A 20,564-nucleotide genomic window follows, 5' to 3' on the forward strand; every position below is an offset into this window, starting at 1 on the left:
TTGGAATCTAACAGTCTTTGTCCGAACTCGTGACTCTTTAACCCACTAGTTGTGAGACACTGGGCAGGTCACATAACCCTCTTGGTGATAGTTTTCTCATCTGTGAAATGGGAAGATCACATCTACCTTGCAGATTTTGTGTAGTGATTTAAAATGTTCATAAACCACGTAAGGACACACGTGAGACAAATTATTACATTCTTCTCATGATATTAAATTATTAAAATAATATTGAATTAATGTAATCATTGGTAGGCAACATTGACTCAGGAAACAAGTGGTATATGGTATTCACATCTAAACATCCCTATACCAGAATTGGAGGGAGAAACTCATTCCAGACAACATTCTCTGGGGTCCCCCTCCTTGGTCAGAGACCAAGGGCTGAGATATAGGCGAAGGGCTTCAGGGCCAAAAGCAATGTGTGGCAGAACATATCTAGCCTTATGTCAACCCTCTGCCATACATTCCCTTGAGGAAGCTGGAGGATAAAGGGAATTATCTTCGCGTAACCCACATGAACAGACAACATCATTCACAACTGTTCTCTGCTCCTCTTGTCATCCCCACCAGTGCCCTTCACGTTCAAGAGATTTTGCTGCATGGCGCTGCCTAGTGTTTGCATATCTGTTATTTGAAAAGTAAATACTGCCATGTTACATAGCTTCAACTTTTTTCTTAATAATAATGATAATAGGATCCATATAATAACAAGAAGTACATGTGATCACTTCATCTGGTTTTTCAACATGGACTCCAAAAGCTTGGGCTCTTCCTGTAGGGAAAACAGACTGACTCAGATGGATGGTATAGAGAAAGATTGGAGTAAAGTTAGTCTTGCTAAGGAAGAAACTTCAATCCACCCTGCAGGGTTAAGAGTGGTGGGCGAGATCTTGGAAGTACTTCTTCAACCCTCCTCCACAACTCCATGTATGGTAACTCAAAGCAGAGCTCTCTGATTGGGTTCCATTTTGTTCCTTACCCACATCTCAGCCACTTCCTTCCTAACAGCCCCAACCCACGAGCTCCAAATACTTTTCTTCTTCTTTCTTTCAAAGCTGCGTTGAAAAAAAAAAAAAATGCTTTCTCCTAATGTTCCATATCCTCTACTTTACTTTCATCTCTTTTCTTAACAATTAATCCCTTCAATGTCTAATTATTACTCTGAAATCTACATAGCACAAAATGTCTAGACGAGCACTGAGAAGAGCCCTGAATCCAGATGACTGACATCATGTAAATGCTATGCCCAGATGTCAGGCTGAATCTTTTCTAGTTTTCTGTGGGTTATGGTATTCATGTATACACACCCAGCATTTCCAACTCTGAGTCTCTGAGTCAGTATGCTTATGTACAATCTGCCTAAAATAATTTAGGAGAAAAACAAAAGAATAAGAAGAAGACAAGATATGCTTCCCAGAGCAAGGAACAGTGTTGGTTGGTTAATTTCTAGTCTTGAACCTGCCACTTACCTGCTGTGCAATCCTGGATGAGCCTCTCAACTTCTCTGTGTCCCAGTCCTCTGGGTTTTTTGAGGAAAAGGTTGGGCTTGATTGTCTCTGAAGTCCTTTCAGCTCTAGAATTCATAGTACCTGAATTTTTCCAAGCCATGTATATGCTGTGATGTAGAGAGATCAATGACTGACTCCAGTTATTTCTGCCACGTTGCTTTTCCTTGGAATGATGCCACTGGAGTGCCCATGTGAGCTAGCAGCCCACTGGTTTCTTGCCTTCTGCCTTTACACACCAGCCCTTCAGCATCTCGAGCTACTCTATAAGAAACCAGACTAAGGGATGTTCTTAAATCTCTTGGGCTCACTAATTACATTCAAAAAGGACCTATTACACACCTCAGCAGAGCGGTCAGAGACATAAAATAGGAAGCCTCAGTTGCAATGAAAGGACACCTAATTTATAGAGCATGCTGTCAGACCTCCTTCACTAACCCTTCTAGGCACTGAGCCAACATGACAGTCTTGGCCACCTACTTGCTAAGCCAACAATAGAATAGGTAGGTGTGGCCCACCCCTCAAGCCCCAGCAAGTAGGGGCTATGCTGTCCTGGGTCAAGAAACCACCAAGGCTATTCAGGCTAGGACTGGCCAAATTGTACCCATTCAGGCACACCGAGGGGGACCCCATATTTGGGCTTTACAACTTTATCCCCAATCCTAGAAGCTACTTAGAAGCTACATGATTTCCCCAAAACTCTTTCCACCAACTTCCAGCCTTCTTCTCTTCCAGAGCTAGAGAACTTGAATTCAAACAGGCCTGGGTTGGAATTCTGACTCTGCCAATTTCTCTGTTATTTCTAACTCTAGTTATGAGTCCTTGAGCCTCCATCTCCTCCGCTGTGGGATATGAATAACAATACCTTCCTCACATGGGTAGTGTAAGGATTAAAGGAGATAATGTATGGGAAAGGATAAGTACAGGGCCTGGAAAAAAAAATGTTATATATATATATACATATATATATATATATATATAGTCACAGCTGTTGTGGTGAATATTATAGTGACATCCATTGGCCCATTGTGTTCACTCCAAGTACAGTAGACCATCTGCTGAGTAAGACTGTATCTTAAAGGTAAGAATGCCAACACCCCTGCATGACGAGTGAAGAGGACTCATATGCCAACTCCAAAATAAATAATTAAAATGACCATTATTATATTTCTGAGATTTACAGGCTCATGAGAAATGGAGGGCTGCCTCTCCTTGGTGGCTTTGAAATTGCTCTCTGAGACAGTAGGAAGACCATGAACTTTGAGTCATCAAGACTTCTTTTGCGCTGTGGTTCCCTTACTTGCTTCTCTCACACCCTTGAGTAGAGTTCTTAGCCTATCTGTACCTAGTTTCCTGATCTGCAAAGTAGCATTGCTGTGTTGGTGGGAGGGCCCAGTGGTTTAGCTGCTGTGGAAGGCAGTATGGAGGTCCCTCAAAAAATGAAAAATAGAATTACTCTGTGATCCAGCAATCTCACTACTGACTATTTACCCAAAGAATATGAAAAAACTAATTCAAAAAAATGCATGCAGCCTTGGGTTTAGTGTAGCATTATTTACAATAACCAAATGATGGAAGCAGCCCAACCATCCATCAACAGAAGATATAATATATATAGACTGGAATATTATTCAGCCATAAAAAAAACAATGAAATCTTGCCATTTGTGATGACAGGAATAGAGCTAGTGAGTATAATGCTGAGTGAAATAAATGAGTCAGAGAAAAACAAATACCGTGTAATTTCACTCCTAAGTGCAATTTCAATGAACAAGGAAAAAGAGAGAGAGAGAAACCAAAAACCGACCCTTAACTATAGAGAATGAGCAGATGGTTACCAGAGTGGAGGTGGGTAGGGGATGGTGAAATGGGGGATGGGGGGGTTAAAAGCACACTAATCCTGATGAGCGCTGGCTGATGTAGGGAAGCGTTGAATCACTATATTGTATATCTAAAACTAATAAAACACCATATGTTAACTACCCTGGAATTAAAATTTCAAAAAGTTGGCACAGCGTCTGATACACAGTAGGTCCTCAAAATTTGTGGGTGCATCCTGCCCATGGCTTCCCTAATGAACCCTGTTGAGAATGTAGTCATTTTCCTGCCAAGTCAGATGGTCACCTCTTCCTTTCACACAACTGAGATTGAGATTCTGTTTCCTCTCAGATCCTCCATTTGTAGTGTTAACATTTCCATTTAAGCTGTAGGGAATTATTTCTGAGTATATTACAGGAGATTTGGGTCATGCTTCCTTGAGAGAGAATAGAAAGGAAACCTCACATTAGCTTTGTGTCGTACCAGGCAGATAATTTTATTGAATCTTCTGGAATTTCTGAGGGTAAGGTTTACTTATGCTTAGCTGTCCTCAATAAACATCAACCCTGTAAGTGTTATCTCTAATAAACAAAAAATCTTCACTATGATTATTTTGTGAATTGGGTCATTTAAAAAAGATGCACTTCCTCTTTTTTTTTTCCCAATCTGGAAATAGGAAGATAGACAACATGAGGGACGTACACCAGAATTGTCTCTGAGTTCTCTTCCAGACTCAAGGATAGATTTACCTTGTTGTGCACAAAACTTTTAACAAGAAGAGTTAAATCATTTCTTTACGATTATTCTAGGACTCAGACATAGATTATTTCAAACTGGCTCTCCCTCCCTGTGACTGAGGTTTGCTGAATAGTTTAGAACAGCTGACTTTTTAAATTAGGTGATATAAAAATATATGAGATATATATATACATATATATACACACACATACATATTATATATAATATATTGATATATTTAAAATATAAATAAAATAAATAATATCTATAAATATATTATACGTATATAACACATAGATGTGCTACGTATAGTATCAGCATAGCTGGGCAAGACCAGTTTAAACAAGATATAACAAAGAAAGCAAATGGGATGTGAAGATAAATATGATGGTTAATTTTCTTTGTCAATTTGGTTGGGCCACTGTGTCCAGATATTTGGTCAAACGTCATTCTGGATGTTTCCGTGAGGGTATTTTTGGATGAGACAAACATTTATATCCGTGGATTTTGAATTAATCAGATTGTGCTCCATAATGTGGGTTGGTGCCCCCAGTCAGGTGAATGCCTGATGAGAACAAAAGGACTGAGCTTCTTGGAGCCAGAAGGGATTCTGCAGCCAACGGCCTTCACGCTTGAGTTGCCCCATTGGCTCTTCTCTGGTTCGCCAACCTGCCGCCCACCCTACAGAATTTGAACTTGCCACACACATCCTACGGGTTTCCTTTTCTCCAGAGAACTCTAACTACTGCAGTAAACAATCCCAAACACCCTGTGGGACTCCTATACCATCAACTCGTATTTAAAGAAAACCTGTCATATTGCACTGTTAGGTCGTTAGTTGCACAATCTAATCATTCCCAGCAGCTAAAAGCACAAACTTTAGAGCCAGAGATATGTGGGGTCAATCCCCAGCTCCCCAACCAATGGCCCATTTGCCTTCCGGTGGAAAATGACCAGAGGCCTAGGACAGGTTTGCCTGTGGGAGGCCTCCATGCCACAGGTGGGGTTAGCCCACTATCTTACCGTTTTAAGAGGAAGCAAATGGCATGAGTCTAAGTACCACACTTGTTTGGTGCTGGGTTTGGTGAGGGAGAAATTGTAAGACATCCTTAAGTTCAGGTTCAGGACTTAGCACGGTACCTGACACCAAAGAACAGTTGGAACCAAGATGGCAGCTGTTATGAACAAGATCATTGCTGACTGTCAAAGAACCAAACTTGTCTTGACCCTAAAAACACAATGGCTAGATTTATTTTCCTCTAATACAGTGGTGTCATCAGCATAAACGATATGAATCCATTTAATAACAGGACTTGACCAACCACAAACTACTGTAAACCTCTGTATTTGCTATAAGAAGACATCCAACTTCACAAAATGAGTAACCTGAGGTTAATTCTTTGCTTTGCAAAAGAACGCATGGCTTTTAGATGGCTTTAAGTGATCAGGATAACATTGAGTGATATACAGTCCCTCTGTGAACCTCCTGTTACCTACTCCCAACACATACGGGTCCACCCCGTCTCCAACCGGTGGAAATGTCTGCAGGCCAGGAAATCAATGAACTTCCCTGACCTACAGATTTCTCCAGGTCTCCTCCCAGGATGAACTTCAGCGGCCAAGTATCCACTCTGGTCCCCTATTTTCCTGAAAAGGAACCTCGCTGCCTCTGCCCCATCTAAGCCCTGCATTTAGAGACTGGAGGGGAAATCACAATTCCCCACGTGGCCTCCATCTAGAAGGGGCTGTGATGCTTGCCCGTGCTCACATCAAGATCGCTACACCTGGTGGGCTTTGCCACCACTGCCCGTTGTGTCATCCTGGATAAGTCACCGAGCCATCAGCAATGGCACTTACATCCCTCCCTTGCAAAGTAATCATCGCTTATGCCTCTCAACTCATTCTGCAATGGATGAAAATAAAACATAGAGGGGGGACAATGGAAGCAGCCAGAGGCAGCTGGGATCTCCCCTGCAGCTTCAACTTCTCTGCTCAGCTCTGCTTCCTGGTCAGCATGAGACAACTTTTTTCAACATGTTGTGCACCAAAGTAGTTCATTGGAAACACTGTAATTAGCATTACAGTTAAAATGACACTATTGCAATGTTAATTACTACAGTGCAGATGTACCATTAGATATCATACATAATGTTGTCAAGCTTTTATTTTTAAATTAAAGTGCAACAAACCATACCCAGGCTACACAGCTTTTTTTGATTAATACAAATTAATGTTATTTCAGTGTCTAGGGAAAGGGTGGGGATAAGGGGGTGTTGCATCTAGCAGTAAGAAAGCACAGGCAAATGGTCAAGTTGCAGGTGGATTCCTCATAACTCCCTTCCCCTTCTCTGGTCTCTGCTTGGTGGAGAGTGTGAGCTCCGTGAGGGCAGGGACTGTGCCTGGTTTTAGTCACCATGCCATCCTCAGCTCCTAGCACACAGTTAGAGGCGTTATTCGGACTCTCGATTTCGGCTCAGGTCATGATTGCAGGGTCGTGGCATGGAACCCCACCTAGGGCTCTGCACTGGGCATGGAGCCTGCTTAAGATCCTCTGTCTCTCTCTCTCTCTTTCTCTCCCTCCCTCTGTTCCTCCCCCACCTCACATGGTCTCTAAATAAAAAATTAAATAAAATAAAATAAAAAATAATAAATTAAATAAATAAAATCCTAAATGAGGGGCAAACGAACCATCATAATGCAGGAATCAGTGGAAGTCCTTCATTGTGATGTTTAATAAGCAACATTGTATCCCAATGGGCACTGGGAAGTGGGGAAGATCCGCATGGGTCCCTGGACATCAGCGAGGCACCCATGCAGAAGTCAAAGGAGGAGGAAGGAAGAGAATGAAAATGTTGGACTGTTACATGTATTATTTACTTATTTGTCACAACTCATGAGGGAATTTTTCCCCAGCATTTTTTACTGCAGTAAAATACACATACAAGGTTTACCATATTAACCATTTTTATATATACATTTCCGTGGTCTTAAGTCCATTCACATCGCCGAGCAACCATCACCTCCAACCATCTCCAGAACTCTTTTCCTCTTGCAAAACTGAAAGTTCTGTGCCCATTAAGTAACAACTCCCTGTTTCTCTCCCAGCAGCTGCTGGCAACCACATTCCACTTTCTATCCCTATGACTCTGACTACTCTGGGGACCTCATATAAGTGGAATCTATTTACATTTAAAATAATTACTGATGAGGATGATTTACTTCTATCATTTTGACATGTGTTTCCTATATGCCTTAGAGTTTTCTATCCATTTTCATGGGGGGCCTGTGGGAGCAGGGTTCTTATCTCTATATTATGTAGATGGTTCAGGAAATTCGCTGAACCACCCAAGGTCACCAAGAGGCACACTGGGAATCTTTTGACTCAAGAGTCCTTCCTTCTCCCACCTGCTATGTGCCAGTATGTTTTTTTTTAAGTCCTGGGGAAATTCAAACAAGCGTACCACCCGTCCCCTGCCTTGTTTCAGTGTGCAACAGTTTTCTTAGGAATGTTAGACATTCGACAGGCACAGATGGAAAGATTTCCAGAAGTGCAGGAAAACCCCAGATACTTGCCTAATGGAACAGAGCATATGTCCTCTAAAAATTTAGGACGGTGGGGTTCTTGGGTGGCTCAGTCAGTGAAGCATCTGCCTTCTGCTCAGATCATGATCTCAGGGTCCTGGGATCGAGCCCCCACATCAGCCTCCTGGCTCAGCGGGGTGTCTGCTTCTCCCTCTCCCTCTGCCCCCTCCCACCCGCTCACTCTCTCTCTCAAATAAATAAAAGTCTTTGAAAAAAAATTCAGAGCAGTTCCTTTTACACTGCCTCGCACACAATAGGTGCCCACGGATGCTACTGGTTGAATGTCATGGTGCTGTGTCATTTGAAGACAATTACAGAGATCCAGCTCTGCTCTGTGGGGTCTGCTTTCCACATCGATGGCTGTGGTCGTAGATAGTTATGTGCTCACCACTTGATGCAGAACTTGCCAACTGAAATATCCCTGGATCAATAAGACTAATTTAGCCATAGGATACTCATTGCAGTACATTTTTGCAATAGTGAAAAAGTGAAGGGGATGTAAAGAGTCAACCATAAGTTCTGTATTTTTGCAGTGGAGTATTATGCAACCATTTCAAAGTATTATTACAAAAGAGCAGTTTAATGACCTGGAAATATTCATGTTTGTGAAAATTATATATATATATATATATATATGTACATATATATATAAAATATATAATTTATATAATTTGTATAATATATAATTTATATAATATATGTGATATAGTTAAATAAGCATATTGTATTTGTGTACATAATATATATAGAATTTGTGTATATAAAATAGTTAATATATAATAATATATATTATTTATTATATATTAAATAATATTGCATTCATCTAATACTTTGTCATGGTATGTTATTTATATATTAATGTAAATACAATTAATGATTTTTAAAAATCATATATTATTTTTTTCAGTGTTCCGAGATTCTTTGCACCACACCCAGTGCTCCATGCAATATGTGCCCTCCTTAACACCCACCACCAGGCTCACTCATCCCCCTGCCTCCTTCCCCTCCAAAACCTTCAGGTTGTTTCTCAGAGTCCACAGTCTCTCATGGTTCATCTCCCCCTCTAATTTCCCTCATTTCACTTTTCCTTTCCTTCTCCTAATGTCCTGCATGCTAATCCTTATGCTCCACAAGTAAGTGAAACCATGTGATAATTGACTCTCTCTGCTTGACTTATTTCACTCAGCATAATCTCCTCCAGTCCTGTCCATGTTGGTACAAAAGTTGGGTATTCATCCTTTCTGATGGAGGCATAATATTCCATTGTATATATGGACCATATCTTCTTTATCCATTCGTCTGTTGAAGGGCATCTTGGCTCTTTCCACAGTTTGGCGATTATCTTCCCCTATTCTTTGGGTTGCCTTTTTGTTTTGTTGACTGTTTCCTTTGCTGTGCAGAAGCTTTTGATCTTGATGAAGTCCCGAGAGTTCGTTTTTGCTTTTGTTTCCTTTGCCTTTGGAGAGATGTCTTGAAAGAAGTTGCTGTGGCTGATGTCGAAGAGGTTACTGCCTATGTTCTCCTCTAGGATTTTGATAGATTCCTGTCTCAATTAATGATTTATACATTAATCTATAATAAATATATACTACATAATACCATTATTATATTAATATTACAATAAAATATTATAAATAGTAGTATATATTTATATACTCAAACTCATATATATACATGTATGTGAAAAATCACTCATCTGATTATACAGACACATATATAAAGTGATCTTGTTAAAATATGGGTATAGATAGTCATACATATATGTTATAGTATTTATAGTTGTAAGACTATATATATCAAAATGTTAGTGATGATCATTGGGCTATTGTGGAATTGTGGCTGATTTTTATTTCCTTGAGCCTCTCTATATCTTTCTAACCATATATAATACCTGTATATTATCTTAATAATTAGAAAAAGTAAATTTTACTTAACAATAAATGCAATGTCAAACACAAACCTATCTCTAATCATTTTACTGCCAAGAAACTCATGTGTTGGGATATGAAGAAAAGACAAGCCCTCATGATCTCATACTGACTATGCATTTATTTGAGACTGGAGGCGTGCACACTTTGGGATTATCTGGTTGCAAAGAATAGATGGCTTGAGAAAAAAATTAATTTATTGGTAAGATGTAAAGCATATGAGAAAATGCAGCTCAGACCTCATGAAGGAGATGTGAAGGATTTCTGAACGTCAAGTAGCTGTTCTTTCTCTGCCAGTGCATGGTTTCCTCTGTCACTGCTGGCACATCTGCTTCTCTCTGGTCTGACTTCCAGCTACCCAGCAGGCTGAGTCTCTGGACTCCATGTGACTTTCCAGTTTAGGTACTCAACAGTGCCAGGCCCTCAACAGAGTTTCTGTTGCTAGTTCCAGATTCAGGAGGGGGAATATTATTCACCTAGTGTATATGTTAGCTTTTGCTCTATTACAAACTACCTCCAAAACTTAGAGACTTAAAACCCCAATTATTTAGCTTCCAAGTCTGTGGGTCTGTGGGCAGTTCTTCTGGTCCAGGCCAGGCTAAGCTGACCTCAGCTGGGCCAGTCAGCTGGCAGGCCAGCCATGGGGTGGTCAGTCTGTGATGACTTCTCCTTGGATGACTCTCTTCAGTGTTGTATCATCCCCCAGCAGGCTAGCCCTTGTTGACATGGTCTCAAGTTTCCCAGAAGGAGAAAGCACAGATGTCATGTTCCATATTGGCCAAAGCAAGTGAAAAGGCCAGCCCAGAGTCAGGAGGGAGAGAAGCAGACCCCTATCTTGATGGAAGCAGCTACAGAATCCTGTTGTAAAGAATGCAGTTACAGGGAGGGGAAGAATTCTGGCCATTTTTGCAATCTGCCCTTTAATCTGCCAAGCACCCAGGCTGACATGAGCTCCATCTTGTAGCTACATAACATTTACATATTTCCACATGGCCCCAGGGATTGAGGCAGCCGGGGAGAGAGAGACTGGAGATTTGTGCATAAGTTTTCCACTGTTTCACCCTGTGAGTGATATCCATCGTGTCCTCTCCCATTTCATGGCCAAAATCAGTCACATGGGCTCCACCTTACAGCAAAATGGCAGAATCATGAGTCAATGGAGTATTTAGTGGGTATTACTGTCTCTGCCACAGTGAGCCATCTACAGACCTATTTGATTATTCACAAAACTAGTGTCAGAAAAGTGGAGGGGCAGATAAGGATAGTGCTAGCGAGAAAATATATAAAAACATGACGAAGGAAGGTATCAGACATTACATAAAGCCATTAAGGAATCCCTAAGGCAGAAGGATAGGCCCAAAAGAGTCAGAGTAAGCAGGAAGAAAATCCAAGTATCTCAGCCTCTGAGAATCCAGAAGCATTCCATTCAGACCCATTCAGTGTCTCTTTTAATCTTCCATTCTGCCCCAAGAGCTAAGTCAACCCAGGAGACGAAGGCAAGTAGAGTCAAGGGTAGGAATCGGGGCTCTAGGATCAAGGGGTGAGAGGTCCTAAGCCAAGAAAATAAAGCTGAATATCAAGTTCAAAGAGAAAAGAAGGAAAGGGAGCATCAAGCAGTAAAGTCAGCAGTTGAGAGGCTGAAGCAAGATGGAATCAGGAGTGAGGAAGGGAAATGGGAAACTTGGATCCATCTCTTTAACACAGCACTGAATCCCTGAGCTCTGAGAAGGGGGTCAGAGCTCAGATTCTTTTTTTTTTTTTAAAGATTGTATTTATTTATTTGATAGACAGAGATCACAAGTAGGCAGAGAGGCAGGCAGCGGGGGAAGGCGGGGGCAGGCTCCCTGTTGAGCAGAGAATCCAATGCGGGGCTCGATCCCAGGACCCTGGGATCATGACCTGAGCTGAAGGCAGAGGCTTTAACCCACTGAGCCCCCCAGGCGCCCCCCCAGAGCTCACATTCTGCACAGCATCTGGTGGCAGGGGCAAGAGAGGGAACTAACAAAGGCAAACGGGACTGCACACTTGAGAATTCGGACCAAAGCCTTCAGTCTCCCACCACAGCTCGCTCCTATTCACCCATTTTGGCTTCCTTGTCTCTCATTTGGCCTTTGTGGCATCTCTTGCTTTCTCCAATTTCTCACACCTGAGATTTTAGCTTTTACAGTGACTCTATACATTCCAAGTATTTAAGGTTAGAGAGGCAAGTTGTTTTTTTGTTTTTATTTTAATTCCAGGATAGTTAACATACAGGGTAGTATTAGTTTCAGGTGTGCAATAGAGTGATTCAACATCCCATACATCACCTGTTGCTCATGGTGACAAGCATACTCCTTAATCCCCATCACCTATTTCACCCATCCCCCCACCTGGCCCCCCCTCCGGTGACCATCAGTTTGCTCTCTAGAGTTAAGATTCTGTCTCGTGATTTGTCTCTCTCTTTTTTTTTCTTCCTTTGCTCATTTGTTTTATTTCTTAAATTCCACATATAAGGGAAATCATATTTATCTTTCTCTGACTGACTTGTTTTGCTTAGCCTGATACTCTAGCTCCATCCACGTTGCTGCAAATGGCAAAATTCCATTTTTTTTATGGCTGAGTAATATTCCACACACCCCCCGTGTGTGTGTGTGTGTGTGTGTGTGTGTGTGTGTCTTCTTTATCCATTTATCTATCAATGCTATCAATGGATACTTGGGCTGCTTCCCAACTTTGGCTCTTGTAAATATTGCTGCTAAGAACAAAGGTTGCCTGTGTGCCTTTGCATCAGTGTTTTTGTATTCTTTGGGTAAATATCCAGTAGTGTGATTGCTGGATCAAAGGGTAATTCTTTTTTAAACTCTTTGAGGAAACTCCATACTGTTTTTGCAGAATGGCTGGCCCAGTTTGCCTTCCCACTGACAGTGCACAAGTGTTCTTCTTTCTCTACATCCTTGCCAACACCTGTTGTTAAGAGGAACAAGTGACTTTTTCTAAGGTGCAATGTTCAAAATATTAATCACAATTGCTGAGGTTTCCTTTGAATCCCTACCTCAAATTCCTACATGATCATGTGATTGTAAATATGGTTAGTGCCTCGTGGAAAGTACCACATAAGCCAGGTAGGGCAGGAATGCCCTCCAGGTACTGCTACTCCCCATTTCAAATAGAGACTTAGCCTAATGGTTGCCCATCAAGAGGAGGCAAAAGGCATTTGTCTAAGCACCACGCTGGGTTTGGTGAGACACAGAAAGAGAACCTTGCTTGACTTATTGTGCATTGTGTTGCAGGTCAGTGGGACCATGTACAACACTGGAAGACATGTGTCCCTGCGCCTGGACAAGGAGCACTTGGTTAACATATCAGGAGGACCCATGACATACAGCCACCGGCTGGAGGAGATCCGACTACACTTCGGGAGTGAGGATAGCCAAGGGTCGGAGCACCTCCTCAACGGACAAGCCTTCTCTGGGGAGGTATGTGGAGCTGTTGAAGTCCTAAAGCTGAGTGCCAATTAATAAGGCTTGGTGCCTATTTATACCCAAGGTGGGATAACAGATGGAAAGCTTTCTTTTAAATCTGTGAAATGAGAAGGTCAGTGCCTCCTTTCTCCATCTGTCTTTCTGCAAGTTGACTGGAAGTCTATAAACGTGCTTCCAGTTTTTTTAGGGAAGACCACAATGGAACTAGGTATTTCCTTCTGAGACATTGGCGCAGCTCTCATGACTCACGCCCTACAGTGGTCTCTGGTGCATTATTTTAACCCCAAACCCTCACTTTTCTTGCATACCTTCACTTAGACCTACCTGGACCATCAGCCTCTCATTGGAGGGTATAGGCTCCATAATTCTTCCTTCTGGCAGAATGGGTCTTATTTGCACAAAACTATAACTTACTGTGAAACAAATGTCAGGCAACTAAATGGTCTGCCTGACTTTCTACAGATTGGAAATGTCACTGTATGTCACCATTAATGATGAGTATCACTGTGTGCCACCATCAACCCAGATAGGATTCAGACCATAGCAGTGAGCCAAAATGGCTTCAATTATAGGATGAGAGCTATGGTTTAAACAGATATCATCCGGGTTCTGACCCTTGACAAGCACGGTCTAGTTAATTTGTCCTCTTACACTTTACGGTGGTTATCAACCAGGAGTCCAGGGTGCTTATATGCTAAATAGCCAGTAACTCTGTTTCTCTTTAAAAGTCCTCGGTAACTGATGTCGAGAAAGCTGTGAAATAACAGAAGTATGTATCTCACGATTGACTTGGTCTTTTTAATTTTATTTTCAATCAACATCGTGTTTAAACCTGGCATTGTTTTTAATACTCATACTATATTCGTAGGTGAGTATAGGGACCCTAATGGAAAAACTCCCTAGAATTGCAGTTTCTGGGCTAGAGTATAGAGCAGGGAAGATGATGAAAGCAGGGCAAAAGTCCATGAATTGAGAGTGACTGGGGACTACCAGTCTGAATTAGGGACTATTCTAAATTAGATAAACACTTCCTTTATAAATACATATTATTTACATATTATACATATTATTATATATACATATTATTTCAAGATTTGTAACTATTTTATTTGTTGGCTTACTTGGTCATTTCTTTGCTTTTCTCCCTCACTGAACTTTTACATTCTTCTCCTTATCATAATGTTGCCTCCAACTAAAAATTAATTTATTAATGAATTTATTCAATGAATGAGTGAAAAAAATGTGGGTGGTTACTTGGCTAAAATCTTTACTTTGTAGAATTCCTTAGAATTGCCTTTTCTTCAATATGTGATAAAGGGTGCATTGTAATTTGTATAAGAACTACAATTTTAGAGTAAATGAGTCTCTCCAAAATCCTTAAGGGAAACATATAACAAGTTGATCTCTCAAAGTATTAATTTTCCTAGACATACCCAGACTGCAGGTATCAGGCACTCCAAGGAATCTGCATTTTTAAAGCCCCCAGGAGAGTCTGTTGACTAGGTTTGTGAAACACTCACTCCACTAGCACATTATTAAGTGCTCTCAATGAATAGAGCCTCTAAACAGAGTTGCAAGTGAGAATTAACTGGGGACCATTGTCAAAATATTTACATTTGAATCCTAAAGCAATTGAATCAGGGCCTCAAGGAGTGGAGTCCAGCTATGCACACTTGTAGAAATTTTGGTGAGTGACCACTGGGCCACTTCTAGCCCTAGCTCTGCTGGAATTATCCCAGTTTTCTAAACAATGAGAACTTAATCAACCAAACCATATTGTACAAGAATTAAAAAGGGCACCCAGGTGTCATTGCAAATGGCAAAGCTGGGTGCTGTCTAGATGGATGGGATCTGGGGAATAGCTTGCCAAGAAGGCAAGCCAGAGCCTTGGCCTCAGCACAAGAACTCTCACACTTGGTCGTGGGCAGACGACATCAGCTATGTCATATTTCTTTCCAAGCCCCTCAGTATGAGTGGTCTCAGTATGGAGTGGATTCTGAACTGGTGTGGGTTTAGGTGGAAGAAATCAAAATGCTAGAAGCACCCAAATAATATCACGTGGCTAAGTATTAGCCTTTGAGATATTTAAGAGTTTAGTGACCAAGAAAAGTTTGGCGCCTTCTCTGTGGCATGAGGGAAAAGACCTAGTCCATGGATGGAAGTCCTAGACAGATGGAGTTCAGCAAAATAAATAATACGTTCTAACAGTGAGAGCTATCCATTGCTGGAATGAGTTTGCCTCTGAAAATAGTGAATTCCCATCACTGGAATTATTAAGCATGGAATGGAATTTGAGGACTTCATAAGAATGACTCACCTCATATCCTCATGAGCAAGGAATGCACCTTCTAGTGCTGAAATCCCATGCAATCCATGATTTCCTGCTAGAAAATGTCCCCCAACCAGATTCCACTGAGTGTTAGCCTCAGTTAGAGTACATATAGCCCATCCTGTAGGTCGGTGTCTTATTTTTATTTTGTGTTCTCCTCAAAGCCACCTTTGGTCTCTGTTTTTGGCTATCCTCTGAGAGCACCTAAGTAGACACTTCTAGCAACAGAGCGTGTGTTTATTTTGTTGACAATGAATAATCACATCGCCATCTGTCCCATCTATCATCACTGATCGTGATAAGTCAATTAATGCCAGGCATTTTCCTTGGCACAGTGCAACAGTCGTTATCTCAAGAGCTGTAGATTAATTGCAGTCTTGTCTAGTGAGGTTATTGTAATTGATGGTAATCATTTGCTTTGTTTTATAAAGCTGCGTGGATGTACGACACAGTCTGCAACCACATTTTTTTTTTTAATTATTCATGTCCTACATGGAGCACTCCTGGACGCCTTGTTGGGGGTCGGTGATAAATGAGTATATTCAGGGATTCAAATATCTCCATTTTTTTCAAGAAGGGAAAATGAACCGTTCTTAATAAGGAAGACCCTTTGCTTGCTAATCGTGTCTAACTGGTTAGATTCATGTCCTCTCTAAAGTAGGGTATTTATGAAAAGAAACAAATGCATTAACCAGGCAGAAGATAATATTTGAAAAGAATCATGGGGATGGATGAAGTTACAATAGTGAGGCTAGACAAAAACAAAATAAGTTTTCTTATTGAGGGGAGGTTGGAAAGATTCATTTTGAACACTTTCTTGAAGTTCTTTCAGAAGGCCCAAGGGAGGGTATATACTGAGACTCATGCCCGCCATTTTGTAGAAAACCTCTGCCAGGTCCTCCTGTTCGTGCCATCCATCTTCCCATGCCTCCGGTCCTCCTGCTGTGTGCTGAGCTCCACAGCCCTGCATAGCAGACAGTCTACTGAGGGACACATATATTTAAAATACAGTGTCACATGGCTTGTATTTGAGGATGCTTCTGGAAGAGGCTTATGAAGTAGGTCTCTTGGGACTGTTTTAAGTAGAGGACAGATGGACGCCTGTGTGGCCGGGCATGGTTGCTGCTCTCACTGAAGGTGAGCTAGGAACATGAGCCTTTCCAGGCTCAGCCTCTCAAATCTCTAAGTCTGCTCACACACATCTGAGCAAGGAACCGGTCCACAGCTATGGCCATGAATGTGAAAAGACTGCTTCCTTTAAAAGGGGGAACAAAAGTCATATTTATTTATGTGTTTGGTGGCTTGTTGGTTGGCTTACCTATTTATTTAGTGGCTCTGAACCAGGAAAGGGAAAATAATTATCTCCATGCAAACAACTGAGAAGTGCAGAAAATGCAGGCCCTGTCCCCTTCCAGGAGTCAGTTACATGCATCCTTTAGAGACTGGCTGCGCTGAAGCCTCACAAATTTGGAGGAATACGCAACATTGAATTGTTCCAAAGTGTGCTAGAGTATAAAAAGCGCTGAGGAGCACATCACGGAGAACCAGGGCCCCATTAGGCACGGAATGGCTCTGGAGGGAGGTACTCAGGCAATGTAATTAGCGCTTTGCCGGGAGGCTGGGACCTCCTTGTAGAGATGTTCATTGGCACAAGTGGAGTTTTGAAGGGGAATGAGAATTGGGATGTTTAAGAATAACAGGGACATGGCTGTACATATGGAAGAGCTCCCTGAGAGCCGTGGTAATGGTGTTCCCTCTGTCCTGAATGCCAGCTTTCTCTCTCTCTTCCTTATTCCCGCACAGCCCCCCATCCCCAACCCAAGAGCTTTCCAAGCCTCCTTCCCTCCTCCCAGACAGTGACTCCCAGAGAATCCTCCATATTCACCAATTTAGTGGTCCGCAAGCTATAGCCTATGGACCAAATTCAGTCAAGTAGCTAAGCATGGTTTACATATTTAAAGGATTTTTTTTTCCCCAAAGAAGAACATGCAACAGAGACCCTGTGTGGCCTGCCAAAGCTGAAACAGTTGCAAAATATCTGATCTTTTACACAGAAATGTTGCTGACCCCAATCTATTAAATTGCTCATCACTGTAGATTTTATAACTGTTTACTCTCAGTTCTCTTCGAAATGGAGTTCTTTGTTGATAGAGATTTTATTTTGATCATCGCTTTATTCCCAGCCCTTTGTACATTGTCGGACACATGAGGGCAGAGTCATAAGTGTTTACTGAATGAAAGAATAAATCATCTTCCTTCACCCCTTAAAGACAGAGACCCTTTTCACTACTCATCTTTGTATACCATACACCTAGCACAGTACCCAGCATTCTGTAAGTGCTTAATTGATGTTTGTGGAATGAGTCATTCAGTCACTGAATCCCATAATTCAATCAACTACTGGCAACCTAGGAATTCAAAACTTAAAGGCTTTTTTCCTGGAATTTTGGGTGTGTTGTATTCATTGACTACACCAGGAATATGCAACTTCCTTTAAATTGAAGGTGAAGGGTTTCGATAAAGGCTGTCCAAAGCACTGAGTTCTGTTAGAAACTGGAAAAGAGAAAGAGTGGTTTAGTTCACAGCTACCATGAAGGCATGTTCTGGGCTTTCTTTAAGAAAGGATTATACTTTGAGAGATTCAAAATTTATTAACAAGGTCCTAACCCAGCCCTATCCTCAGTGTGGTAAAAAACACAAAATGATTGAACAATTAAGTGTCACCTTGGAGGAGCAAGACAGAGACTTGAGTCAATTACTCTGTAGCACAACCCAGAACTTGCCCGGCTCGTCCACAGGTGGTTATGGAGTCTCACTGCTAACATCTGGCCACTGTTGATGTGCTTCCTGATTTGCTTTTCATTCATTCCCTCCTTCATTCATTCAGCTAACAAATATTGAGTGCCTACCATATGTTCCAGTGAAGAAAATAGATAAAAGTCCTTCCTGTATGGTGCTTGCAATCAAGTGAAAATGGACAAATAATAAATAATAACCATAATAAATGAGTCAATGCATGTGATAAGTTAGAAGAGGATCAATGTTATGGGAGAAAAATAGAGTCAAGAAGGACCAGAGCATGAGGAGTGAAGGTAATGAGTTACAAGGGTAAGCAGGGTGGTCCGTGTAAGCTGTATTGAGACAATGCCATCTGTGAGGTTGCCATAGAGATGTCTAGGGGAAGGACGTTCCAGGCAGTAGGTAACAGCTGGTACCATGGCTTTGAAGTGGGAGAAAGCTATGAGCGTTCTAGGAAGAGGGAGAGGAGCATGAGCGCAGGGTAAATGAGAGGGCATGAGAAGTCGGGGGAGGGGGGGTGTGGCGCCAGTCCACATCAGGTCATCTTTTCCTTTGTATGGACTTTGTATGTGCTTTGTATGGACTTTGGCTGTTATTCTCAATGAATTCCGAAGCACAACACAAATTCTCCCATTTAATCACCCAACACTAGCTCAGTGAAATTACCTCTTAGTATTGTCTCCCTCTGAACCTAGAGAATCTAAGGCCTTAGACCATGCAGACAGTAAATGATCGAGATTGGGCTTAGCTCAGGTCCTCTGATTCATAACATCGCTTAAACAAGCCAAGCTTTACCTACCCATAAACCCCAGAGTAGTGACTGCTCACCTACTCTGGGCCCCAGCCCAGGGGGGATTTCAAAGATCTGTAGACCATGGCAAAGACCCCGACTTCCCAGAATGTCAGCTCCCAGAAGTCACAGAGTAGGTTATACTTTTTTTTTTTTTTAAGATTTCATTTATTTACTTGACAGATACAAGCAGGCAGAGAGGAAGGCAGAGGGCGGGACGGAAGCAGGCTCCCCGCCAAGCAGAGAGACCAATGCAGGGCTCAATCCCAGGACCCTGGGATCATGACCTGAGCCAAAGGCAGAGGCCCCAACCCACCAAACCACCCAGGTGCCCCTAGGTTGTACTTTTTAATATGTCCCCATACATGTGATAGGCACCTGACAGATATTACTGAATGAAAAGATTGAGTGAGCAAATGAAGATAACTTAAAAGATGACAACTTTAAGAGTGTCTAAATTATGCCCAGTCTATCATGAATTCAGTTCTATCATCGTAATGGCAAACCTATAAAGTTAATGTCAATATCAACATAAGTTCTACATATGTTAAGTTATTCACAAATGCAGAGTAAGTGAATTCTTCAGAGTCCCTGGGAGGAGGAATGGAACAATGGATAGCCAACATGCTAGAAAAATTCATGTAGATTCCTCATTTCAGGCCCTGGAATTACTCCCAGGATCAGACCAGGGAATTTATCTTTGCCAATGCTAGAAGCCAAAGTTCTGGATCCCAGGAGCCATTCCCACTCAGAGTTAGCAAACTGGCCTTTGAGAAGCAAAGCAAACAGAAGTCGGAAGCCCAAATGGTGGTAGGGCCTATTATGATGATGCCAGCAAGTAGATGAAGACTATGATCTAAGGATAGAGAGTCTTGCCTTTGGACATTCTTATAATTACTTCTGGGAAGGGACAACTCAATCAAGTCAGCAGCTTCCTGAATTGCTAGTTTTAGATGGACACCATGGGGCAGCCAAGGAGAGAAACACTGCAGTTAAAGACAACTTGCTGAGGTCAACTCATTATCCCGTGGGCTCCCATTCCAACCTGCAGCATACCTCTGACCTGGTCCTGCCAGGATGCCATTATGACAGCCACCATGGTCTTCTACTGGACTCTAATCTTCTCCCTGGTGTTCCGTCTAAAGCAGGGAAGGAGGTATTACATTACAAAGACATTAATGTAAAAGATTATATTTTCTTACATTTTTACATTTATTATATTATTATTTATTACATTATTACATTTATTATATTATTTTACATTTTTACATTTATTATATTACAAAGACATTAATGTAAAAGACATTACCTGGGACTTGATCAAGGTTCAGCCTAGAACATAATGGTCACCATGGAGACCATCAGTGTTTGGTTTTACAAGTGTCAAATGTGGTCTTTCTTTATTTAGTAACCAATGACATTGCAATTAAGGAGGGTACTGGACCCGACACTTCTACCAATGAGGTGTACATTTTACACCCCTTTCCAAAGCCACAGGAATAAAATCAGCTGGAAAAGAAAGATGTGAAGTAAGAGTGACCAATTCACTACTACTCTGACCACTGTCAAGTGTTCACAAAATTTGCAGAGGTTCCACCAAAGATCACATCTC

At 41.6% G+C, this 20,564-nt stretch overlaps 1 protein-coding gene and 1 long non-coding RNA gene across 2 annotated transcripts in view; one reads left to right on the plus strand and one right to left on the minus strand.

The window, feature by feature from the left end:
- Nucleotides 1–20,564, plus strand: part of CA10 (carbonic anhydrase 10) — a 491,091-nt gene that overhangs the window by 368,764 nt on the left and 101,763 nt on the right. The window contains exon 4 of the mRNA XM_032872027.1: nt 12,843–13,028. Within this exon, the coding sequence (XP_032727918.1) occupies nt 12,843–13,028 (186 nt within the window). The remainder of the gene's footprint in view (nt 1–12,842; nt 13,029–20,564) is intronic.
- Nucleotides 9,899–20,302, minus strand: LOC116876069. Its single transcript, XR_004384317.1, has 3 exons — nt 20,262–20,302; nt 20,016–20,091; nt 9,899–10,014 (listed from the first exon to the last, which is right to left on the minus strand). It is a non-coding gene; the product is annotated as an uncharacterized LOC116876069 (long non-coding RNA).

This window comes from Lontra canadensis, unplaced genomic scaffold, assembly GCF_010015895.1.
Source record: "Lontra canadensis isolate GAN:19392208 unplaced genomic scaffold, GSC_riverotter_1.0 scaffold43, whole genome shotgun sequence".
Classification (NCBI taxonomy): domain Eukaryota; kingdom Metazoa; phylum Chordata; class Mammalia; order Carnivora; family Mustelidae; genus Lontra; species Lontra canadensis.